General features: G+C 46.6%; 1 protein-coding gene across 5 annotated transcripts in view; it reads right to left on the bottom strand.

The window, feature by feature from the left end:
- BRPF3 (bromodomain and PHD finger containing 3) overlaps positions 1–24331 on the bottom strand; it is a 54558-nt gene that overhangs the window by 16007 nt on the left and 14220 nt on the right. For 2 of the 5 annotated variants that reach the window (XM_081294346.1, XM_081294345.1), the window contains 7 exons: positions 23449–23754; positions 21423–21929; positions 18294–18387; positions 14471–14568; positions 11659–11756; positions 7941–8095; positions 5973–6152 (listed from right to left, as the gene is read on the bottom strand). In XM_081294346.1, the coding sequence (XP_081150472.1) occupies positions 5973–6152; positions 7941–8095; positions 11659–11756; positions 14471–14568; positions 18294–18387; positions 21423–21929; positions 23449–23754 (1438 nt within the window). Of the gene's footprint in view, positions 1–3798; positions 6153–7940; positions 8096–11658; positions 11757–14470; positions 14569–18293; positions 18388–21422; positions 21930–23448; positions 23755–24331 lie in introns of those variants that run through there. The other 3 variants (XM_081294347.1, XM_081294348.1, XR_014021963.1) reach the window with 3 other exon arrangements.

The following is a 24331-nucleotide window of genomic DNA, read 5'->3' as shown; positions in this document are numbered from 1 at the left end:
ACCTTTGGAGCAGGGGTACTGACTGGGAAGGGCCATGAGGAAACTTCTGGGGCCCTGGAAATATTCTTCATTTTGACCTGCACATGTACAAATTCATGAGACTCAAGGTAAAGTTACATCTAAAAAAAAAAAAGATTCAAAGTTTAGAGCCCAGTTGCTCCTGCTCCCAACCCACCCACTCAAGCCCCAGGTCTTGCCCTCGGAAGAGCATCGTGTCCACCTGAGAATGACCTTCCATTCTTGATGCTGGTGGCTGTACTAAAGGGCAGAGTGAGAGTTTCTTGATTTTTTTTTTTTTTTTATTTATTTTTTAGTTTTCGGCGGACACAACATCTTTGTTGGTATGTGGTGCTGAGGATTGAACCCGGGCCGCACGCATGCCAGGCGAGCGCGCTACCGCTTGAGCCACATCCCCAGCCCCGAGAGTTTCTTGAATCAGAGGATGATGTGGTCTTGTGATGCCTCCTTGTTCATGGACTTTTGGAAATGGGGTGCAATTTGGTCTAGGACTTATTCCCATGGAAATGTACAAAGTTGTTGGGACAGAGATGTGTTGCAACCGTCTGATTTCCAATGCTATGGAGACTTCCCGTATTTTAACAAAATGAAGGAAAACAACGACAGGCAGTGTCTGGAGTGTATAGTTTTAGTAGAAGGCCAGTGAGGAGGAGGCGTATGTGGGAAGAGGAGGCCGGGAGGCTCGCATCCTAGTCATACGGAGAACGGGGCCGCTGATTTCTCAGCCACCAAGTACAAGAAACTAAAACACATGCTCACTGAAAGAAAACAAGAGACTCTCAGGAATCATGTTAAAAAGGTTATTGCTGAGGATAGTTCTTACTTTCTTCTTAGTACTTTCTTTTTTTCTGTCCACTCCAATTACCAGCTGAGGCCCTTGAAGGAGAAGGGCAAGCAGGACACCCCAAGTGCCAAGATGGAGCCAGCTCCCTGCTGCTCTGGCCCAGCACACACACACCTCCCTGGCCCCTGCAGTCATTTAGAAACTTCTACCCCTTGTTTTAAAGAAACTATTCCCTGCTCTTGACTACGGTAAAGGCCAGATTGGCTGCAGTTGGCAGGACCAGAGATGCGCATGATTGATGCTTGTCCACAGGCATTGATGGAGGCCTGCAGCCCCGGGGCTCATGAAGGCCTCACTGTCCATGTCCCCCTCAGCACCCTCTTGCATAGCCCGGCAGTCAAGGCTGAGCCAAGCCAGGTCAGGCAAGCCCTTCTGAGAGGCAAACTCACACTCAAGTGGTAAGGCCAACACAGTGACGGAAGTGGCCAAGCCTACCATGTTTGTTGTTTTTATTTTTTTCTTTTAATATTTTTTTTAGTTGTCAATAGAACTTTTTTTTATTTTTTTTATATGTGGTGCTGAGAATCAAACCCAGGGCCTCACACACGATAGGCAAGCACTCTACCACTGAGCCACAATCCCAGCCCCCCCACCCTCACCACGATTTTTTGGCAAATGCTTTTAGTGATATTTTAATTTTGGGGTTTTTTTCCGTACCAGGGATTGAACCCAGGGGAGTTTTACCACTGAGCTACATTCCCCAGTCCTTTTTATTTTTTGAGACAGGGTGCTTAGGGTCTCGCTAAGTTGCTGAGGCTGGCCTTGAACTTGCAGTCCTCCTGCCCCAGCAGCCCAAGTTGCTGGGGTTATGGGTGTAGGTGTGCACCATCACGCCCGGCTTCATGGTATTTTAAACTTCTTAGGGAAACGGGATTCTCTGTTCCAAGTCAGACCTCCCCTGCTGCATGCTCCAAGGTTTAAACACCGTGTTAGACTTGAGTCCATGAAGTCCAATCACACCATGAACAGAACTTACTAAGGACATGTTTGTTCCCCTGGAAGGCTCTGAGGGGTGGGTCTGTGGAGTTCTGGGTGGTGCTGGGTTCTGGGCTCTGCTCAGGCACCGCCTTTTCTTGCCTTGTGATGCTGAGCACACCTGGCCGTCTTCCCCCCATCCCCACCTGTGGGATGATCCCTAGGGCTTGCCAATTCTCCACAGCGACCCCTGGGGACCAGGGCCCTCTGAGGGTGCTGTCTCTATCCTCTCCCTGCCATCTATACACACATGGGACTTTCCTCAAGTCTTTTGTCACCTCCTCTTTCCTTGGCCGTTCTGCTAACTGCCCACCTCCTCGCCATCCATTCCTTTTCTTGAACTCCAGGTCCAACTCCCACTTGCATACTAGAGGTTTTTCTCAGAAGCTCCATAGGCAACAGAATGCACCCTCCAACTCCCCAGGCTCCCTGATCCCCGCAGTTAACCAGCAACCCTGTCTCAAACACCTGTTTCTTTTCCTTTCTGATCATCTCTTCCCTGTTCAAGTCCTTAGCGGATGCTGCCACTTCCTGTGTACTGATGCCTTGCCCTGGGGGTCCTCCACTACACCAGTCTCAGAGAGGCTTAGAGATGTTGACTGTCATGCTTGAGGTCACACAGCCAGTGAGTGACAGGGTTTTTAAGCCTGACGCACTGCCTCACCACCTTATTGGCTTCCAGTCAAAAGGGGTTTTAGTCAGTCACTAGTCAGTATATGCACAATTCCTTCCTTAGCCAGGACAAGTTGCTTCATCTATCTTTAGGTGTGCCTATTAAATCCCACCCACTTGGCCATTTTTCCTTATTTCTAAAGTATTTTATAGGCTTCATAATTTCATTACACTATTTCATAATTCAAAATTCAATTCATAAATAAGGACTTTTTGACAATTTTTCAAGGCTTGAATTGCTTATTTCTTCTGAAAGTTTTCATTATTCTTCAACCAAAAAAGTCTCCCAAACTTCTCCAGGCTTCTGGGACTCTGGTACTGGCCTCGTTCAGAGATTTCTGTGACGTCTTATCATCAGGTTGTGAGAACCTTGAGACCCAGGGTCTTTGCAACACAAGGATCATCAGCACAAAGGAGGAACCTCTTCAGTGTTAAGCTGCACTGACTTTCACACATTAGTAACCTCAATATCAAGAATGTCACAGGCCTGGGTAGAAGATAGTCAGGAGACCCATGTCCTCTGCCACACTAGATAGGCACAGGAGCTGGGCAGGCCCAGAGAGGCGGTGGGATGGAAAAAGCTATTTGAGGCCCAGCAACCAAGCAGATTGTTCCTGGGAATCCTCCTGTTGCTTCCGTTCTTCTCAATGCCCTTTCCAGAAAGGTGAGGCCACAACCACCAAGAATGGGGAGCATGGTATACAAGAGGCCACTGCAGCCTTGAAATGCTGTGGAGCCCACGGGGTGCTCTGGCCAGATCCTCCTCCCAGGACTCTGCCACCATTCCTTAGCTCGTGGACCTTGGTCAAGACTTTCACTCCTGCTGGCCTTGTTCCTTGTTTCTGTGAATTGGGGGCCAGGCAGGTTCAAGGATCCCTTCCAAATCTAAGAAGAGCTGGGCTCTGTATGGTCAGCTGCCCATCTACAGAACAGACCAGCAATAATGGCAAAAGGAGAGAGCATCTTAAACTCTTGAGGTGCTGTGGGTGTCCGGATGGCCACTCCTTCCACTGAAGAGGAGCAGAGCTCCTACAGGAACATGGCCACAGAGAATCTGAGTATAGGAAGGTGGGCTGGCCCTTCCGTGGCTCCCAGGTGGCATTATCTGGGAGGGAAACAAGGTCAGCACCCATCTTCATGCCTACCCAAAGGTTCAAGAGACAGAGCTCTCTCCAGCCAGGGGCCTGCAACAGCCAGACAACCCCATTCTTAAGGGCTCTGGCCTTCTGAGGAGCAACTGCCTAGGTCTTAGGAAGAGGGGCCCCCACTGACCACATCAAACACAGCAATTGCTGCCCATTAGAACATTTATTTCTCAGAGAGAAAATAAGTTTCCGACAGTCATATTATAGTAGGTAAAATTAACTTTTGTATTCTTTACAGGCATAGATTTTCTCTGTTTATTACCTCTCTTATACCATCTGTTATAAACAATTCTAGAAAGCAAATAAAGTCACTTTCTACAATAAATAGAGCATCATGTGCTTCACAGCAGACGCGACAGAGACACATAGGCCCCATGCCACAGCAGGATCTGAGCCGTTTCGCGTTCTAAAAGAGCATTTTTAAAAATGAGACTCAGAGAGACTGAAGGACTCAGAGGTTGAAAAATAGACTAAGAAAAGAAAGTGCTAGAGGAAGAGAGAGACAGACATGGAGTGGGGGAGTGGGGAGAGAGCTCCAAGATCTTACAACACAGGTTTAGACAAAGGTCACAGAGTCCACAGTTGACCAACTACCTGGGGAGAGGGGACGCGTAGGCTCCTTTAAATAAACCACACTGTGTGGCCACACAATGGAGGACTCCAGTAATGGACAGTATAGGCCTGAATAATTTAGAACAGTATTTTACAATTATATACACCATGTCCTTCCCTAGCCATATGCTGAATTGTTTTTTGTTTTTTTGTTTTTATTGTACAAAATCCAAAATCCCATCCTTTATGTTATTGAGTTTAGTTGGTTCCCTTTTAAACTCTGGCTCATGTCCCAAATGTATAAGAAGTCGGTGTGTGGTTGGCTGTATTTTTAAAAAGTTGAGTGTGTACAAATGGCAGTGATCTCCCCAGTGACTTTGTTTTGTCCAAAACTCCCCTATGAAAAATTTAAAACAATTAAAAAGAACGTCAAGTTAAAAATCAACATGGCGGTCAGTGGCCTGCAAGCTGGCCTGCGACTTTGGTGCTTAAGAGGAGGAAAAAAGAAATGTCCAGAGAACAAACATAGAAGCCTCTGAAAGCTGCGTTGGTTTGTCAGTCAGCATTCCCCATTCACAGTTTTGTTTTGTTTTTTCCCTTCCATTTTTTTGAGAAGGTGGTGGAGAGGAGATTAAAGAGAAAGAGGGAAGGAGACAGGGGATGAAATTCAAGGGCTATGTTCCCTGGTTTGGGAGGAGGGAGCGGCAGAGCCATGGGGCAGAGCCATGGGGCAGAGTGCAGGCAGGGGGATGTGCGAGGGCAGCGCCATGCTGTCCACGGTGGTGGAGAGCTTTAAGGCTGCAGTTACAGAACAAAAAAGCCCGTGAGAGGGGAGGAGGGAGAGGGCACACCCAGCTGATGGGCACCACTCCATCCCAACTACCCATAGCATCTCAGGGGACAGATGGATACTCTCACAATCAGCCTGGTCTGCTGATAGGGGCCCACTCCAGCCTGGGCCCATGACACAGCAAGACAGGGAGAGGGCAGGAGGGCCACTTCATCCTGGGGCATGCTCAGATGGCCAGGCTCAGCCCTATTAGCAGCAGCAGAGGTCAGTGGGATGGGGAGGTGTGCTGGTGGGTGGGGTTCTCACGGGTGGGCTGGCCCCTGCCTGGACCCTGAGGGGCCTGGCAGAGACATCCACCCAGCATAGCAGCTGGCCAGGAAGGGAACGAGACTTTAAAGAAAAAGACAAGTTTGGTGATGTTTCTGTCAGTTTGGCACAAGAGAGAAAGGAAGGAAAGGAACAGGGAAAGAGGGTGAAGACAAGATAGGTTGAGAATGGGTTGGTGAGGGGGAGAAGGGGAGCTCGGTGGGATTCCCCAAGGGACCCTGGCACATCCACAGCATCTCTGGGATCAGTGTCAGAACCTCGCCTGCCCTGAGGTGTAGTTAGCTGGGAAGGGGCTGGAGGAGCCAGGTAGCCCCTTGAGAAGGAGCCTAGCACCTCTTGCCTTCTGGGCCAGGTCCATCTCCTTGTTGGGCCCAAGCCCCACAGCTGTTTCTACTTCTAAGTGGTTCTTCAGTGGAATAGCCCTGATGGACCTCAGGTGGGAGTTTTTGGCACACAGCAGGCCCTCCAGGGAAACCATGTTATTGGTCAAAACTGAGGCCTTGCCCTAAGTGAGGACACAGTCCAATCCCTGGCCTGCCATGAGTGGGAACTGCCGGCCATACATCTGGCTGGGTAGAAGAGGCTTCTCTGTGCCCCATGGGACGGAGGCAGGCAAGGCAGCCAGAAGCAAACCCAGCCTCATCCTTACAGGTAGCTGGAGGTGACGAAGGAGTGGGGTCCCCGGACTCGGCTCAGGTGGATCATTGCGCGGTCATAGGCCACCTGCACTGACTTGCGGATGCTGGTCTTGCGGCCTTCCAGCATCTTGAGCTTGTCCACAGTATCTTCTACACCCAAGGGAAGAACTTTGTCCCTTGGAAGCCACTGCCTGAAATACAAGCACAGTTAAAAAGCTGGGCTGTGATGGGTCCAGGGGCTCCTCTGGGCCCACTTGCCCAGAACAGGCAAGGCTGGAGAGAGGTTACAGGGCAGAGTAGGTTAGATTGGTACAAATTCATGCAAGAGCCACTAAGAACCAGGTGGGACAGGGCAGCAAGTATGCAGGGGTGGGGAGGAGGGCATGGGATCTGTTTGGCAGCCAGGTCCTTCCCTGGGCCCTCACTCTGCTCTGAGGGTTGTCAGGGCCCTAGAGCCATTAGAGGCCCATCTGCTGTCCCAGAGGGCAGGCTGAGTGACCCTGGAGGACTCTGATCCTCACATGCTTTGGGGAATTAGGGAGTTATGGCTAGGAAATGGAGCTGTGGTTAGGAAGTAGAGGCAATGCCAGGAATTTATGGACCTCCTTGGTGTCTACATTGTGTTTATGTGTGTGTGTGTGTGTGTGTGTGTGTGTGTGTTATTCCCCTACCCCCAACCCCCATCCCCACTTCCCTAGTTGGATCTAATGTGTGGCTGAGAGCACAGCCTTCAGATCTTGGTTTCTATGTCAATTCTGGTCAAGGTGTCTTTTATTTTTTGGTACTAGGGATTGAACCCAGGGCACTTAACCACTGAGCCACATCCCCAGGTTTTTTTTTTTGGGGGGCGGGGGCAGGTACCAAGGATATAACTCAGAGGCACTCAACCACTGAGCCACACCCCCAGAACTATTTTGTATTTTATTTAGAGAGGTCTCACTGAGTTTGCTTAGTGCTTAGCTTTTGCTAAGGCTGGTTTTGAACTCACAATCCTCCTGCCTCAGCCTCCTAAGCCACGGGATTACAGGTGTGTGCCACAGTGCTCAGCATCCCCTGTCTTTTTTATATTTTATTTAGAGACAGGGTCTCGCCAAGTTGCTTAGGGCATCACTAAGTTACCGAAACTGGCTTTGAACTTGCAATCTTCCTGCCTCAGCCCCCGGAATCACTGGTATTACAGGTGTGAGACAACATGCCCAGCAGGGGTATTGTCTGAGTCTGAGCCTCCTCATATAAAAAAATGAATTGTGAGGGGACTGGGATTTAAATGAGAATAAACGAGATCATGTTTGTAAAGCAATTAGCATAAGAACATGGAGTAAGCACTCAATAAACAGCAGCTATTGCTATCATTATTTTTACCAACCAGTTCCACCTCCTTGTTCTACAAAAGCAGAGGTGACAACACTCTCCTGCTAGTGTTAAGAAGAACCTTAAGATGTTCATAAACCATGGCAAGTGATTCCCTTGTGGAGGGTTCACATCACCCAGATGTTCTCCAGGACGGAGATGCATGTTCCCACAGCTGCAGGGAGTGCTGGCAGCCGACAGGCTCTCAGTTGAGTCTCTCTCTCCACGAACCATCCACCAAGGGAGCTGCCTGGCCCAAGGTCATGCCCTCTCCAGGGACAGCTGGCATTCAGGGACAAATTGGCATGAAGGTACAAAGACACAGTGCCAATTCCCAACAGCCCTCCCAAGCTCCTCAGAGGATGAGCTGAGGCCTCCATTTCAAGGTTTTTGCACTTTGACTTCTTCCTCTGCCCAGTGCTATGCCCCTCACCCCATAGCTCTCTGTATAGTCTACCTCCTAATGCAAAGCTTCACCTCGGAGTGCTTCCCAGAGAGTCCCATCTGTGACCCCCTCAGTTACTACTAATGCTAGTAGCCAGTTATCATTAACACAGCAATGCAGGATAGCTGCTGGTAGGTAACGCCTCTCCCTTCACCTGATGGCCCCAAGTGGTACCATCACTCACCAGGTGCGCTTGTTGTCAAAGAAGAGGACAAGGAAGAGCTTCTCTCCAGCCTCTGCCTGTTTCTGCTCTCCCAGCTTCAGCACGTCCAGCGGGGGGACAGGGATGGGGACACCATTGTGCAGGAGGCCCTCCCGGGGCATCTTGGGATCGATGATCTGGAGGCAGAAAGGAAAATGGGCACTCAGTGGGGGAGGATAGGCTGAACAGGAACCCCTGGTGCAGGACCAGTTGCCAAAACACCCTATAACTAAGCCATGCAAGGGCTCAGCTCTGCCCACAACTGAGGAATGGAGAGGCCGGTGTCATCCATGACCTGCAACACTTCAAAACAGAAACCATGACTCTGTCTAATCCTCCAGCTCTGCCCAATCAATCCTGATGACAGAACTTGTTTTATGGACTATCAGGCCTTGGAGTTGAAACAAGAAATGGGAAGTTCATGCAGGGATGGTACTGAATGTCCTGACCAGGTAGGTAAACCCCTTCTTCCCAATGTCCTTTACAAGGTAAGATTAGAGGTCATTTCCCCCCTCAATTTCCCTTTAGAACCTTTGCAATTCACCTTGAATGCTCAAGGGAATTGCCTAGCACCATGGCTACCAAAAAGGCTCAGTATCAGCAAGTAGGACATCCTTTCAGTTCTATGGAAAAAAACCTGGTCACCCAACATCTTTTTTTTTTTTTTTTTTTTGCAGTGCTGGGGATTGAACCCAGGGCATTATGCATGCAAGGCAAGCACTCTACCAACTGAGCTCTATCCCTAGCCCACCCAATACCTTCTTGCTCAACTATAACCCCTCCTGAGGTAAGGGTCAGATACACATCACACTTCCACGATAAAATCAGAAGAGGTTCAGTGTACAGGTAGAAGACTGAGCTTGGAGGGTCAGTGGAGAAGGGAGAATAAGATTGTTGGAAACAAGGACCACTGGAGGAACTAATCCTTGAGGCAGAAGCACCAGAGGTGCAGGGGCTGGGCCTGCCTTGTTCGGGTTTGTTTCCAGCACCTAGCACCCCTGGCCTAACTCAGAGCAGGTGCACAGCAAAATGCCCGGCAGCATCAACAAAACAATAATTTTCTAGGCCTACGGAGCACTCTCAAAGTTTCCAAAGCTTCTAATTATTTACACATCATCTCATTTCAATCTCTTGCTGATGCTGGGAAGTCTGAAAAGTGTTACCTGACAGACAAAAAGACCAAGCAAGTAGATGTAGGTGGCTGAAGCCATGGCTGGGACGACAACCAGATACCTGGACAAGGCCTGGGCCTCTGCTGCCAGCAGCCTCCTGCACAGCCCGTTTCCAGAGGAGTGAGCTGATAGTCTCTGCGCACAAAGGCCAGAGAGACTTGGAAACTTATTGAGGAAGCAGTCTTCTCTAGAGACAGAGTAATCTTAATTCCTATACCATGTCCCAGGGGCCTCTTCTTCATAATAAATTGCTCTCATTATTTACCTTTGGGTGTCTGCCAACTTCCCCACATCCCTCTCAAGATAAGCAGCTGAAAGCAGGTGCTCTTTTTAAGAGTTTACTCCAAGGAAGAACCACCTCTACCCCACCCGCCAGCTGTGTAATTTGGTCAAAAGTCTACCTCCCCGCATGAGTCCCTTCTGGAACTGAAGCTAAGGGTCCTAATAGGAACAACTATACAAGCCCTTCTAAGCTTCCTCAATTACCAAAGGAGGCAGTGGGGCTACTATGGCATGCTGGTTCCTGAGAATAGATTGTGAAAAACTTTTTGAGGGCAAAAGCAAAGTAGGTAAGCCTGCCATCTGAGAATAGCTTTTATGTCCCAAAATAATAAATAATGGTCCATTCACTCAATGAATGCTATACAGATGTAAAACAAGATGGAAACAAAGCTTGTGATAAAATTTAACATTATACAATAAAGTGTACCTTCTCTATTATCACAACTACAATAAGTAAACAACAAATAAAAGAATATAAAATATTTAAGAGCAACATGTTAGAATGGTGGGGTTTATGTTGCTTTTTTTCTGTTTTCCCAAAACTTCTACATTTTAGCACACACACAAAAAAAACCATTTGTATAAAAGACAAGGAATTAAAATAAGATTAAAGTACAATATAATATGCAAATATGTACTGAAATGTGCACAGGAAAAAGACTGGGAAAGCATGCACCAAAATAAAAACACAGGTTGTGTTCAGGTGGTGGCTGAATTTCTTTTTAAAAGACTAGTTTGGGACTAGGTCTTTTGCATGTGAGGCTTAAAACAAAAAACCACCAAACCTGCACAGCCTAAATAAATCATTTCCTTAATAACTTAAGCTGGGAGTGAGGGGGGGTGGTCCTACAGTCTCACAGCTGGCAGGGCCCTAGCCTTGTGAAATCGGCAGCCCCTGGTCCAATGTCTACAGCTGCGGGACACAGGGTGGATCTTCCCAGCTGCCACTACTAGGAGAGAATGAGGTAGGTAAGGCGGGTTCCCATTATGGCTGCAGCAAACTGTATAACCTCTTTGAGATACAGTCTCCTTATCTGTCCAAACAGGATTGTGTTCCTGCCCTCTTTATCTTAAGATGCTGTTGTTAGGCTCAAAAGAAGCACAGATAGTAAAGGGCTTGGGGAAGCAAAAGTCCAGAGATGTGTGCATATGAGAGACTAGCAGGTGGCTCCCATCCAGGCTACAGAGCACTCAGGAAGCTTTTGAAAAAATTATCCATGCCTCAGTCTCAGTTTAAGAGAGTCTAATTTGGCGGTTGTAAGGTGGAGTTGACTCAGTGTATGTGCTGTTTTAAAATCCTCCCCACCCCCAAATGATTCTGACATGGCCCAAAGGTTTAGGATCAGTGGTATCTTCCAGAACCAGGTGGACTTTTCCTCCCCAACTGAGAAAGAGCTCTAAGAAATAAGACTCAAGGCGGTAAAAATGGAATTCTTAGCTACTGTACTATGGAAGAAATGGAAATTTTAGCTACTGTTGGTGGAAATATAAACTGGAACTCATTTTCAGGCAACTTGGGAACTTGTACCAGAATTGTACAGACTCTGCCCCAGGAAGGCATTCCTCAGAATTCATTGTAAAGAAATAACAAGGATACACAGAAAAGTAAAGATACAGTGATCTCTATTGCCAACTGTTTATCATGGTGAAAAATTCGAACAATCTAAATGGCCAACTAGGGACTGATTAAAATATGGTACATGAAAACAACTGAAGATGATGCAGTCATTAAAAGTGATGCTGATGAAGAATGTTTAATGGCATAAGAGCTGCATATTCATAGTATGCTTTTTAAGTGAAAGGGAGGTTAAAAACAGTATGCTTTCATATTTATGCATATTTATGCATTTAAAAAAAGGCTGAGTGAGGTATACACCAATTTATCCCTGAATATAGGACTGTGGATGATTTGAACTCAATGGCTCAGAACAAGGGCTTTGGCATCACACATTTTGATCCCTGGACTCAAATTCCAACACATATGCATAAGTAAATAAATAAATGCTATCAAAACCCTAAGAACCCTAATTTCTGTCTGCCTATGCTTAGCCTATTTCATATGCTCCCAGCTGGAAGTCTTACTGGCCTGCCCCATCCAGGCAGGGGTAAAACTCCACTCCCATCTACAGTTAAAGGCACTCTGACTCCCACCACACTCTGCTGGCTTGACCCACTCAGATAAGCCCCCAAGGCAAGGCAACAGGCGGAGGTAGGAGGTAGGTGGGTGGTGTCTGGGGCAGACTCACCAAGGCAGGGTAGGAGGGGTAGCCTCGGCACTTGGCCCACACCAGCTCCAGGGGCTCCAGGTCTCCGCGGTCTTCAAAGGGCATCAGGAGGCTTCTGCCTGGGGGTGGGGGAGGGGAGGAGACAGCGCCCGAAGGGGACTTGGAATGGTGCCCCAAAGCCCTGCCTGTGGCCTCCACTTGTCTGGGGCAGCCCAGAAATGAGTCAGCAACATCCCCTCCACCCTTCCTTTACCCTGCCCTTTCCTTAGGAGAAATTCTTAGTGGATCAGGGGTCGGCAAACTAGTTCTACAAACTGCCAAACAGTAAATACGTTAGGTACTTAAGGGCTACATGGTCTCTGTCCCAAGTATTCAACTCTGCAGTTGTCCAATGAAAGCTACCACAGATGATCTGTGAGTGAATAAGTGTGGCTGTGTACCAATTTTTGTTCTGGACACTGAGATTTGAATTTCAAGTAATTTTCACATTATAAAATATTCTTCTTTTGATTTTCTTCTTAATAGTTTAAAAATGTAAAAACCATTCATAGCTCACAAGCCATATAAAAACAGGCAGAAGACATAGTTTACCGACCTCTGAACTTGAACCCTAGGATGGTTTTCCCAGGGAAACCTGCTTCATCCCCAGGGTCTCAGGGAGAAGGGCAATACCCCAGCTTGGGCAGAAAGAGCCACATATCACTCTCTGGCCCCGCTAAGTAGGGAGTCCTCATGATGGAAGCTTTGAGGGAAAAAGTATCTGGGAAGGACATTGAAGTAAAACCACTTGCAAAGTGAGTTCTTTTCTGACCAGGCCACACTGGGTCATCCAGGTCACCTGGCTGTACAGCACTCAGCAGAGCCAAGGTAGGTCTGCAGGTATTTCACATCTGTTTTTATCAGACTTTTCTCTGGGTGTCTGGCCCTAGGCAGGCACCCTATCTCCTCAGCTTACTTCATTCTACACTCGGGCCCCACCTAGCACACATGCACAGGTGCTTCACAAATGCTTCCGAACACCAGAGGAAGCTCTTTCTCTCCCCATATTTACAAACTGGGAACAAGGAGGCGATTGCACTCAACAAAGGAAAAAGGTCCAAAGCTCAACGTGGCTAATTATATTTCAAAGGAAATACTACACTCTCATTTACAGTTTAAAAAAAAAAGTACCCAAATAATGAGGTACTGTTTTGACTCTACTGAATCAAAAGTAATAACAATGAAAAGATAAAAGACACTAGTGAAGAGGCAGTGTGAGCGGGAACTGGTGCAGTGATACACTGCTGATACAACTGCAATTCTTTTAGAATGTAATTTGGGGTTATGTTTCAGGAGCCATTAAAAAAGTATATGAACCATCTGCTCCTTGGCTACTTATTCTAAGAAAAATAACTTTAAAGATGAATAAAAGGATTCTGAACAAAAATGTTCACTACATTATATAATGTTAATGTATAATGTATGTTAAAAGTTGGAGATGTCTAACAATAGACCAGTTCATTATAATGCATTGATTATATTCAATACATTTTACAATAAGAGATATATAAAGATTATGTGTCAACATGAAAGTATGAGATAATAGTAAAAAAAATAACAGAAGACAAAAGTGTATATGTTTTGGATTAGCACTTTGTTAAAAACATGCCTAAAATAAACAGAAGGCAACACAGAGAAATGAAGACAATAGTGTTAAGATGATAGAAGTATGAGAGGTCAATTTCCTTTGGCATCATTTTAAGTATGTGGGTTTTAAAAATAAGAATAAAATGTCACCACCAGAAGCATAAAGTGTGCCAGTTCACTCTTGGTTTTGATATTCGATGCTACACAAATTCATCTAGACATGACCCTGCCTTCTGGGTGTTGACAGTCACAGAAAGTAATGAAACACGCGGGCATGCATTCATCAACACACATACCAGAAACTGATGCTAAGGGAAAAGGAAAGGGGCAGAGAAGTGCTGCAGAGACTGCATGGGGATGGACAAGGGTGAACTCAGAGAACAGCCTGCTCTACCTGCTGCACCTGAGCCCCAGCTCAAGTTTCTCCTCTTGGCCAGGCCCTGCCCTTTAGTCCACTGATCCAAAGACTAAGACCCATAAAACAACAGAGTTTTGTGAGATTCAGTGACACACTCTATCACTGATTAATGAGCATAGACAGGCAATATCCATCCAAATTACAAATGCATATTTCCTTCAACCCAACAATTTACTTCTATAGATATATCACCCTGGATATAAAATGGTCTATACACACATAAGGATACTCAATACTGATTATAACAAACAAGTGAAAACAATCTACACTTCTACCTTTAGATGCCTAAGCAAATGAAGGTGCTCCATGTATTGGGAACAAGGCAACCAATACAAAGCACAGAGAGATCTCCAAGCTATACTATTAGATGAAAAAGAGAAATGGTTTAGAGGAATATGTATATACTAGCTTCTTTGCTCATTCAAATAGACACACAAATTTTGGCTTGTACATACATGGATTACCTCTGGAAAGACACAAAAGAAAATGCTAACAGATGTTCCAGGGAGGGGAGCACAGCTGTCATTATATACCCTTTGGCACCTTCTCTCTCTTCTTTGGTACCATGGCATGGCATGCCTTATATATACAAATTTAAGATGAAAAAAATGTTTAAAAGCACGAATGGCCTACAAGTAAGGGACATTTCCTTGGCCAGTGTCTGAGAGTTTGGGGAGCTCCAGGACTGGCTGCCTGATTCTGTGCCCTAGTGGTGAAGCTGCCTGAAGAGCTGGCTGCTCAGAAGACCTGCCCCCCACCCACCAGCACTGCCTCAACACCACTCCTCACCTGAACCACTGTAGTCGGTGTCTCCGTTCACACCTTCCAGGAAGGGCACTCGAGACAGGGCTGGCTTCCCACGACTGCGTTTGGGGGGCGTTAGACCACTGCATACAGAGTAAGGAGAGGGGTGAAACGAGCAGTTTAGATGACTAACACACCCACTTCTGCTCTCCTATCTCTGACACAGTGGAGCTGCAGAAGCCCACAGGGAGGAAGTGTTCACAGACAGCTTCGCTAAAGCCCACACTGGTCCACAGCACTCTTCTGACCTCAAAGTTCCCACCAGGTTTTCGGGGACCACTGCTTCTATGTAGAAGGATTGAACACGAACAGAGAGGGCCCTGTCCAGGGACTTTGAATTTCATCCAGAGGACAGATCACTCTAGTCTCTTGTCAATCCTTCCACAGTCTCAGCAGCTTTGCCATGAGGGAGGGCCACTTCATATCTGCCCAGAATCCCTTGCTGTGTGGTTCACATGCTGCTTCTTTAGAAATCAGTTTATTTTAGAAGTACAAAAATTTGCCTCTTTTCCAAATTTTCTATAATGGACACATCTTACTTCTAGAATTAGAAAAGACATTTTTAAATGGGAAAAAAAAATCTACTCCTTACTTCCAAATGGTTTATGTGTGAAGTTTTTCTTGGATAGAGAGAAATTTAAAAAAAAAACTAAAAAGTAGATTGACTTTTTTTTTCAAACATGGCTTGTGCAAAGAGGTAAAATATATATCTATATTAGACAAAGACTAGAAGGTAATAAGCAAAACTAAGAATAGCAATACCAGAACAATAGTATAATGGAGGCCACCCAGGAGTCGGTATTTTAAATAGCTCCCCATGCAATTCTAATGCACAACCAAGCTGAGAGCCTCTAGCAAGAATGATGTGGCAAGGGCTCTTTTTCACCCAAACTTTAAAAAATATTACTGCTATATATTTTTTCCAATAAAACAATGCTTAAAAGACAGGTCAACAATCTGCAGAAAAGTATATGATTTAGGAAATCCTGGTGGGAAGAGCAGCAGCCAGGGGTAGAAATGGTTAGAGAGCAGAGAGCTGTTTTACTGAGTCAGAACTCTCATGATCTTATACTTTTTATACAATCCTCCTTTGGTACTAGGGATTGAACCAGGGGCACTTTGCCGCAGACCTACATCTCCAGCCCTTTTAACTTTATTTTGAAACGGGCTCGATAAATTGCTGAGGCTGGTCTCCAACTTGCAATCCACCTGCCTCAGCCTCCCATAGTAACAAGGTTTTGCTTAACCAAAACCCATGAGGGCTAAAATCCTTTAGTAAACAGTAGTTACACTGGAAGGTTTTTCTTCCTAGTCAAATTAGTATCTTTTTTTTTTTTTTTTTTTAGTGGGGGGAACCCAGTTCACATTAAGGATTCAGTTCTTACTCACCCTACAAAAATCTATCCATGGGCTTAGAGACTTTAAGGTCTTATACAAATGTTAAGTGCTAATAATTTTATTAGGAAAACCCCTCAAAGTTCATATCCTGAGTCTGGAAAGGCATCTTTAAATATGACAGGAGAGAGCACAGCAAAGGGGTTAAAATATTAAAGTTGGAGCCAGGTTCTCTCTGTTCAAAACCCAGCTCTTCTCATTAGTTGTGCAACTTCAAGTGAGTTATTTAACTTCTCTGAGGTTTGTGTTCCCTGTGTGATGTTATGGGGATTTAATGGTTTAATACACACAAACCACTCATTATAGCACATACCATGAAATGAATAAACAGCAGCTGTAGTTATGTGAAGGGCTGTAAATTTCAATGTCTTATTTAAAAAAGTATTCCAAACTACTAATGTTACACTACGGAATGATGAGCTCTGAGAAGGATGAGCTCAATATAATAGGACGCAATACTAACATGAGGCCTTGGGTTTCTGATTCCTAGAAACTGCAATGGCCTACAATGCAGCCCTCTGTTAAGGGACCTTCTGGAAGATAAGTCCATGAGAACAGATACCTCATCAGTGTCTAGAACAGGGTCTGGCATACAGTAGGTGTTCAATTATCAATAGGTGAATGAGTGATCTATACAAAGAGGACACAGCCCCAACCTGCTAAGAAAACCACCAGAGAAGATCATCCCAGGGGTGTGGGGGGTGGGGGGAAGAGGGAGTCAACGATGGGTTAGTGACCCATTCTTTCAAGGTTACTTATAGTTCTGGGATGATGTGATTCCAGTCTAATAAGATCTTCTTTTCTGTACTTACTACCATAATGGAGGGAAAAGAAAAAAGAACTGCAGTTGGAGCCCCTCAATCTCCTATTTTAAGCCCGGAAATTCCATTGATAATCACTGAGTTAAAGAGGAAATGCCTTCCAAGAGCACTGTTCCTATATCAAGTCGGTGCCCCAAAGCAATTGGTGACATTGGTCTGGAGTTCCTCCTAGACCAGCAGGCTGAGCTGAGCCTGGCTTGCTTCTCATGACTCATAGCTGGGAAGAATGCCTTCACAAAAGGAGACCAGCACACCTTCCACCTTTAGTCAAGGGCTAGAAGGGAAGGTTGGATGACCTTGCTCCTATTCCAACCTCAATGAACTAGGTTTCCAGGCACTTTAACTTTGAAGGAAGCCAGGAACTCCAACCTGGGCCCAGATTAGAAGCACCTTCTAAGATTTCTGAATTCTCTGTTTCTGGTATTTCTCCTGGTATCTACTTCCCTTATCCATCTGGAGACTGCAACAAAGAGGGAGACAACTAGGGCAGTTTTGAGGCACTGTGGGAAGAAAAATCTCAAAGGAACCAAAGTGGGAGACCAGTCTAGCACCAAAGGGTAAGTAGAGGTCCGGATGGTCCTCCCTGGAGCCCAGCAGCCAGGGTAGAGAAGGTACCTATCAAACCATACACAAACCCTGCCTTGGAAGCACTGAAAACAAAGACATGTAGTCTTCTGGTGCCGCCCTGGGACCTTTCCTCCCCAACTCTGAAACTCAGCAGCTGTGGTAAGACCAAGCCATCAGCCTTGAGGACTAGTCATTTTCTTTCTTTCTTTCTTTCTTTTTTAAATGGACACAATACCTTTATTGTATTTATTTTTATAAACAACCCAGTGCCTTACATGTGCTAGGTAAGCTCTACCACAGAGCCACAACCCCAGCCCCAGAACTAGTCATTTTCTTTAGTGGCACCAAGGTTCTCTCAGTTTCTAAGAGTTTCATTGTTTCTGGGTTTTGCAGAACACAGAACACAGAGCAGAGGTTCAATAAACTCAGACCTCTGAAGAAACTTTTAAGCTTCTGGTCCCAAAAATCCTCCCTTCAGGTTAAAGAATGACAAAAGAGACCCATCCCTTCCCAGCTCAAAGATGACAGATGAGCTGGGGCTTTTATTTGAATAAAAAGCAATTTCAAATTTCCTATTTGCTCATTCCTTATTCCATACAGCGCCTCTAAAGAGGTAGTTGCTATGAAACCCCAAGAGGCCTGGGGCAAAACTAAGTCTGTAACAAGTTGCGTTGCCTGGGGGTGTGTGCCCACACATGCGAGTGCGCAGGGGTCTGGCTTAAACATTAGCTTCATTGGGCAATAGGAGATTCTGCTGTCCCCATCCTCTGGAGTCCAACTTCAGTCCCACAGACCGCATAAAGCATCAGAACCACACTCTTCTCTTAGAGCACATGGTAGAGTCAAGGATCACCCTATTTCTTAGGAGCACCCCTGCTCCACCCCACCAAGTTAAAGACTAGAAGCCTCAGAAAGTAGTAGGGGTTAGAATCAAGATAAGAAGTTCAAACCACTCACTACTGAATGGAGAATAAAGGGAGAGGTGGTGGAGCTGCTGACAAAGTTTTGGGGACAAGTGTCCTTACCTGCAAGCTTCAAATGCCAGTCCACCACTGAGACCCAAACTACATTCCGAGTCAGACCCGCTTTCAGTGTGTTTTCCAAAGCCATTGGTCACGCCTGCCAAGGACATACAGAGTGAGCCTGTGAGCACAGAAACTCCCAGCCCCTGACACATGCCACAGCATGAGGCAGCCACCTCGGGAGGGGTCAGTGAGGAGGGTGGAGAGGATGGCTGCCCTTCACTGTGGAAATGGATCTTGGGTGGTAGAGAGAACCTCACAGAAATAAAGGTTTGGGGAGAACACTCTTGGTTTGGGCAATAAGCTGACACTGCATTTTCCTTCCCCTTTAAGGAAAACAGCACACAGTTGACTTCTGCTATGTATCTGAATGACAATCTGAATGACAATTCGGATACAAAGGAAAACACTAAGACTTTCCCACCTTGGCAGGCTCACCCTGGATCTGCTTCTAGTTTCAAACCTCAATTATCAGGGAGTCTCTTCTGTTTCTTGAGGAGCCCACCCGCCTTGCCTCTTTAGATAAACATTCACACCCTGTACATCACACAGCTGGCAACAGCTTGCTTCATTCTGTGGACATGATGTCAGGAGGGGCTGAGGCGGGATAAGAGCTCCGTGCCAATGGCCCCTGAGATATCTAGCAGAGATATCAGGATTAAAATGGGAGACTTTCCAGGAGATCTACAGCAGCCCAGATATTGCCAAGACAGGGAGTCAGAACTTGGGGTTCTAAACTGGGCTCTGAAATATTGGGTCCCTTTTCCTTGTTAAGCCTTGGCCTTTCCTTTCGTGAAGATAATGCCTTCTTACTTGTAGAAGATGCTACTCAGCAAGATATAGGGGTCTGTTTACTGCAAGGAGCCTTCAGAAGCAGATGAGGATTGGCTGGTCATCTCAGGGGCATGATCTTGCTGTGAAGGCTTCCACTCTATCTATCCAATTTCTAACCACATTCCGGAGTCCTGCAACTGACAGCTGGATCCAGATAGGCAAGGAGGTGATTTGGGAGGTGTAACAGACACCTTGGCCAGAAAAACTGTGAGGCAAGTCACATCTGTAAGAGCAGGTATCTGGGCTGGGGATGTGGCTCAAGCGGTAGCGCGCTCGCCTGGCATGCATGCGGCCCGGGTTCGATCCTCAGCACCACATACCAACAAAGATGTTGTGTCCGCCGAGAACTAAAAAATAAATATTAAAAATTCTCTCTCTCTCTCTCTCTCTCTCTCCTCTCTCACTCTCTCTTTAAACAAACAAACAAAAAAAAAGAGCAGGTATCTGAGCCAAGATGTCTGTACCCTGACCTGATCTTGCCTCTAACATTAGGACCTCAATTTAAATCACCGAATCCAGCTGTGCCTCAGGTGCCTCACTTGTAAAGGATCAATACCTGCTGTTATGAAATTCAACTAAGGTTGTACACATAAGTATTCCTGGGTTTCAGGCCACCCGGAATCATGGGACTGAAATGTATTTTCTCAGTATCTCCAGGCAGGGGGCCTCATCAGATTGGATGGTGCCGATGTCCAGACCTATTCCCAAGAGCAAGAGGTTTCATTTTTAGTGTACAATGTTCTCAGTGCTATTTGGCAGAGCCAGAAAGAGCAAAATGATGACAATAACTGCTCTCAACTACTGTGTATATTAAGTGCTTTACACAGCCTATTTCCAATCCTGAGAGTCTTCCAAGATAAGTATCCTAGCTCCATATCAGAAAGAAGGAAACAGTTCAGAGAGGTTAGTTTCCCCAGGTTACACATCTGTAAGAAGCTGGAATGTGAACTCAGGTACGCCTGACTCTGCTCTTGCCCCTACATACAACGTTCTTAGCCAACACAGGGAAACTTAGGACAGATAGGAAGAAAAAGTAATGTTGGAAACAAAATGTTAGGTTGGAAGGGAGAGAAGCAAGTGCTGGTTACACATTTCAAAGCCATCACATAAAAGAACATGAGAGCGACACAGGAACAAAAGACAAGAGCAGCCCCTCCCTGCCAACAAGCTAGCCTTCACTATCCAAGACTAAACTACTTTGCCCAGCATTCCTGATCCTCCATGTCTAGGCCCACCTTACTCAAGTAGGCTCCCCCTAACTGTCCCTTACAGACTGTCTCTCTCCTTATTTCCACACACCTGGGCCCAAGCCCTTCACCCCCATGTATTCGTTTCCATCCTACCCTCACCCCTTAGGGCCAGCTCAGACACCACCAGACTGGGAAGCCTTCCTAACTCTTTCACCTCCAATTACAACAGCTCTGGCAGTGCCACCTGTCACCCTACACTTAACCACATACTGTTGGGTTCTGTGATTTCTCTGCACCTTGGAAGACTACTTTGTTTCCCTACTGAACTGTAAATTCTTCCAGAGCTGGGACTGAGTAAATCAGCTTATTATCCCCACAGGGACCAGTTCATTCTGGACATGTAATAAGAACTTCTCAGTGATCTAGCCTCACAGCCTACCTCTGGGACCTCATCTCCTCCACCAACCTCTGCTGCAGCCACACTGGTTCCCTTGCTGTTCCTCAGACATGCAAGCATGTTCCCACCTCCAGGGCCAGTGCAGCTGCTAGTCTCTCTTTTGGGAATATTACTCCTCTGGATACACAAACAGCTCTTGCCTCAACTCCTTCAGATCTTTACTCAAATGTCACTTCCTCAGAAGATCTCCCTGGCCATCCTTTAAAATATCACTCGCATTCCCTATCCCCCTTCCCTGCTGGGTTTTTCTTCAAAATTTCTAATACAGGATACCTCATTTTCTTTTGATTGATTTCCCTTATAAAAGAGGAGATTTTTATCTGTTTTGTTCACTGATTTTTTTCCCAGTCCCTAAGATAGTGCCTGATATAAATATCTGATGAACAAACTAATATGAAGATAAAAACTACATTAGCATATACAAGCCTACATCCCCTCAGGGGCAAGAAAAGCTAGGACATAACTTGGCCGTCTGAAATGCCACTCAAAGCCTGTTTCCCTGGGTTGCTACTCATGTTGGTCCCACTGTGAGCTTAGAGCCCTCCATGCTACTAATAGCATGCAGAGGCCTAAGGGAGATAGCCACTAGGGAAGGTGCTGGCTGGCAAGGCAAAGCAGAAAAGCAGCGAGAGAAGTCTCAGGCAGGGTCACCTGTCTCTTCCTCCTGCTGCGGGGACCTCTCCCCTTCGCTTTCACTACAGCTCCTGCTCCTTGGCCGCTTCCGGGAATGGTGCTCCTCTTCAGTGCTAGCTGGAGAGTCAGGAGAGCCCGCCATACCATGGTCCTCGCCATTCTCTGGAGCCCGGTCTGGGCTCCTCTGTAACTTAGTCCCATTCTTGGCCTTCTTGAAGAGGACTGATGTGCGGCGACCCACGCCACTTAGAGGGGCACCAGCAGGGGTGTCAGGAGCCATGACAGACAGTCTGTTGATGCCATTGTCACTGAGCAAGTGATGCAAGGGCTCACTCCCTAGCTGTAGAGATGATTTTTCCAAGAGCTCATCTTCTTCCACCTTTTTGGGCTTTGGGAATCGGCTTGGAGGTTTACTATCATTGATGGGTTTCAGAGTGGGGGGATCTGGGGGAGATTCTTGCTCAGACAAGGAAGGTGCAGGCCCAGTAGGCTCCAGGGTTGGTGGGGGAGGCAGTTTGGAGTCATCTGTTAGAGAAAAAGGGAACCTGCTTGAACATTTTAGAATGAGTCTGACCCTACAAGCCAGATACTGACACTAAAAACCAGGAACCAAAGGTATAGGGCTGGCAAATGTAGAAAGTTTCTTAAAATTTCCAATGCTCAGGTCCCACCCCAGAGCAACTAAACCCAAATCTCTAAAAAATGTTTTTTTGTTTTTGTTTTTGGTTTTTTTTAAAGCTTAACAGGTGAGTCTAAGAAGTAAGGGTTACAAACTGTTACTCTACACCTGAGAAAGCCACATGCATAGTCAATACTTAGGTTAAGTCCCAGCTTGGCAGATCAGAGGTCTAAAATTCAAGTGTTTTCTGTCTGTCACTGATTTCCTTTCATATCACCCAAGTTAGATCAAGTAGAGCAGGCGGCAAGAATGAGTTTATGGATGTGGAAAATGAGAGCAAGTAAATCAAATCAGTGCCTCCCAAACATGTCTACTCACCACCTTGCATCTTTTAAAAATTGAGACTTTCAAGTCACAGCCCAGACTTCCCTATCTGAACCTCTAGAAAGTGAGGCTGGGAATTTGTTTTTGTCTTTTAAACCCTAGGAGATGCTGTAGCATCTGGTCTATGGCGCATGACATTCCCCTGCCAGAGTCCAGAGTGGGATTCAATGGCATGCACACACCACACAGGGAGTTGGTAAGAGTCACATTGAACATTGAACCCTCTAATGCCAAATGTGACCTTTCAGCCATCTTCCCATTCTCTGCCAACTTAAAATAAAATGGGCCACTCCCTCCAATTTGGGCCCCTATTTATTGGAGATAAGTCCCAGTCTTTTGGACAGTGTGGGTAAAAGGCCCTCTCAAGCCCTAGGCTAAGATCCCAGGGCAGGTGTAAGAGAGACAATTCTATCCTCAGCGAAGGGGAAGGATTGGGAGTAACTTAGCTTATAAAGCTCCGAAGTTTCTGAGAATCACTTCCCCAACTGCCTTTTATAGCCAGATGCCTCTGCTTGGGAGGGGCCTGCAGACCTGACTCAAGAGCCCAAGCCATATGTAGGGTCATTCCTGCTCTGCTATCTCCTCATACCCTCCTAACCTGCTTGAAGACTCTCTCTTCATGGTGGAAGAATCTAGGCTGATATTTAGCTGAAATGCACAATATAGTCATATCAAGTGCAAAATGTTGTGATATTTATCATTTTAGGTTAGTCAATAGCTACTGCTCCAACACCTGAAACTCCTAACTAAACCTCCCCCAAATCAAGCAACTACCCATCCACATCCAGGGCTCCCGGGAGCCCAGTCCAAAACAAAAGCCTACATCTACTATAACAGATAAATTTTGGTCTCTACAGGTTATTATATTTTAAATATCATCCCCTGAACATGATATGGAAGGGTGATTCCTCGATGGGCTTCTGCTTGCTCAGAGGGTCAGACCTGACCTGAAATTTCCAAAAAAATTCAGCTTAGATTATGCCCGTCCCATCCCTCCCACCCAACACACCAGCACTCTGCCTGCCTGTGACTCACTCTCACCTCTGTCCCCATCGTCTTCTGGCTCCTCTTGCAGGGCCTGCTCCAACACAGCTGTATCCCCCGGGGGCCCTGCTGACAGCTCCCCATTGGACATTGTCTTGTTCAATGATGGCAGCTGTGGTGGTGGTGGTGGTTGTGCCAGCTTCTGCCGAAGGGCATTGATCTCCCGGCGCAGCAGGCGGACACGGCGGGTGCGGGCTCCACTGGATCGCATGGCACTCACCAGATCCAATTTCTCCAGCAGCTCCTTCAGCTGCACCTCTGGAGACAAATGGGCCCGGTTCTCCGGGACGAGGATGTTGTCCACTGCCAGGGAGAAGAAAGGACAGAAGGGGCTGAAGGACCTGCCCAGCCCAGGACAAGGGAAAGGGGCTGAATCCCTCAGATGTGAAATGCTCTCCTGGAATGCCTGGGCCAGTGGCTTCCAGCAACATCACTGCCCAAAGGCAGCCATGGGGATAAGGACAGAATGTGGGAAATATCTGCAGGATACAGTCCCAATATGGGCTCTGTGGAGCAGGCACGAGGCAGCTTGGCAATGCCCTGGCCTGAGTGACTGTTTGGCTATTGCCATCAAGCAGCAGAGAGCAGGGGCAGGTGGAGTTGGAGGCTCAGCGGCAACACTGTCTTTCTGGTCCTCCACCTGCACTGAATGATCCCCACACACAGCAGCACTGTGCTGCCCTGTCCCATGCTCCAGTGCCACACAGAGGTGATCCAGGAGAGGAAGACTCCTGTGAAGCTTCTCAAGCAGACAGCAACACCTGATTTCCCTTTTCTACCACTCAAAAGGTATTCAGTACACTGGTTAAACTTGACCCTGGGAACTGTTCTATCCAAAAGCAGGATAGAACATGTACCTACCCCCAACTTTGCTTCTGGA

This window comes from Spermophilus citellus (genome assembly GCF_964194105.1).
Source record: "Spermophilus citellus genome assembly, chromosome: 5".
NCBI classification, from domain to species: domain Eukaryota; kingdom Metazoa; phylum Chordata; class Mammalia; order Rodentia; family Sciuridae; genus Spermophilus; species Spermophilus citellus.
Note: the sequence above shows the minus strand (reverse complement) of the source record. Positions and strands in the feature narration are given on the sequence as shown.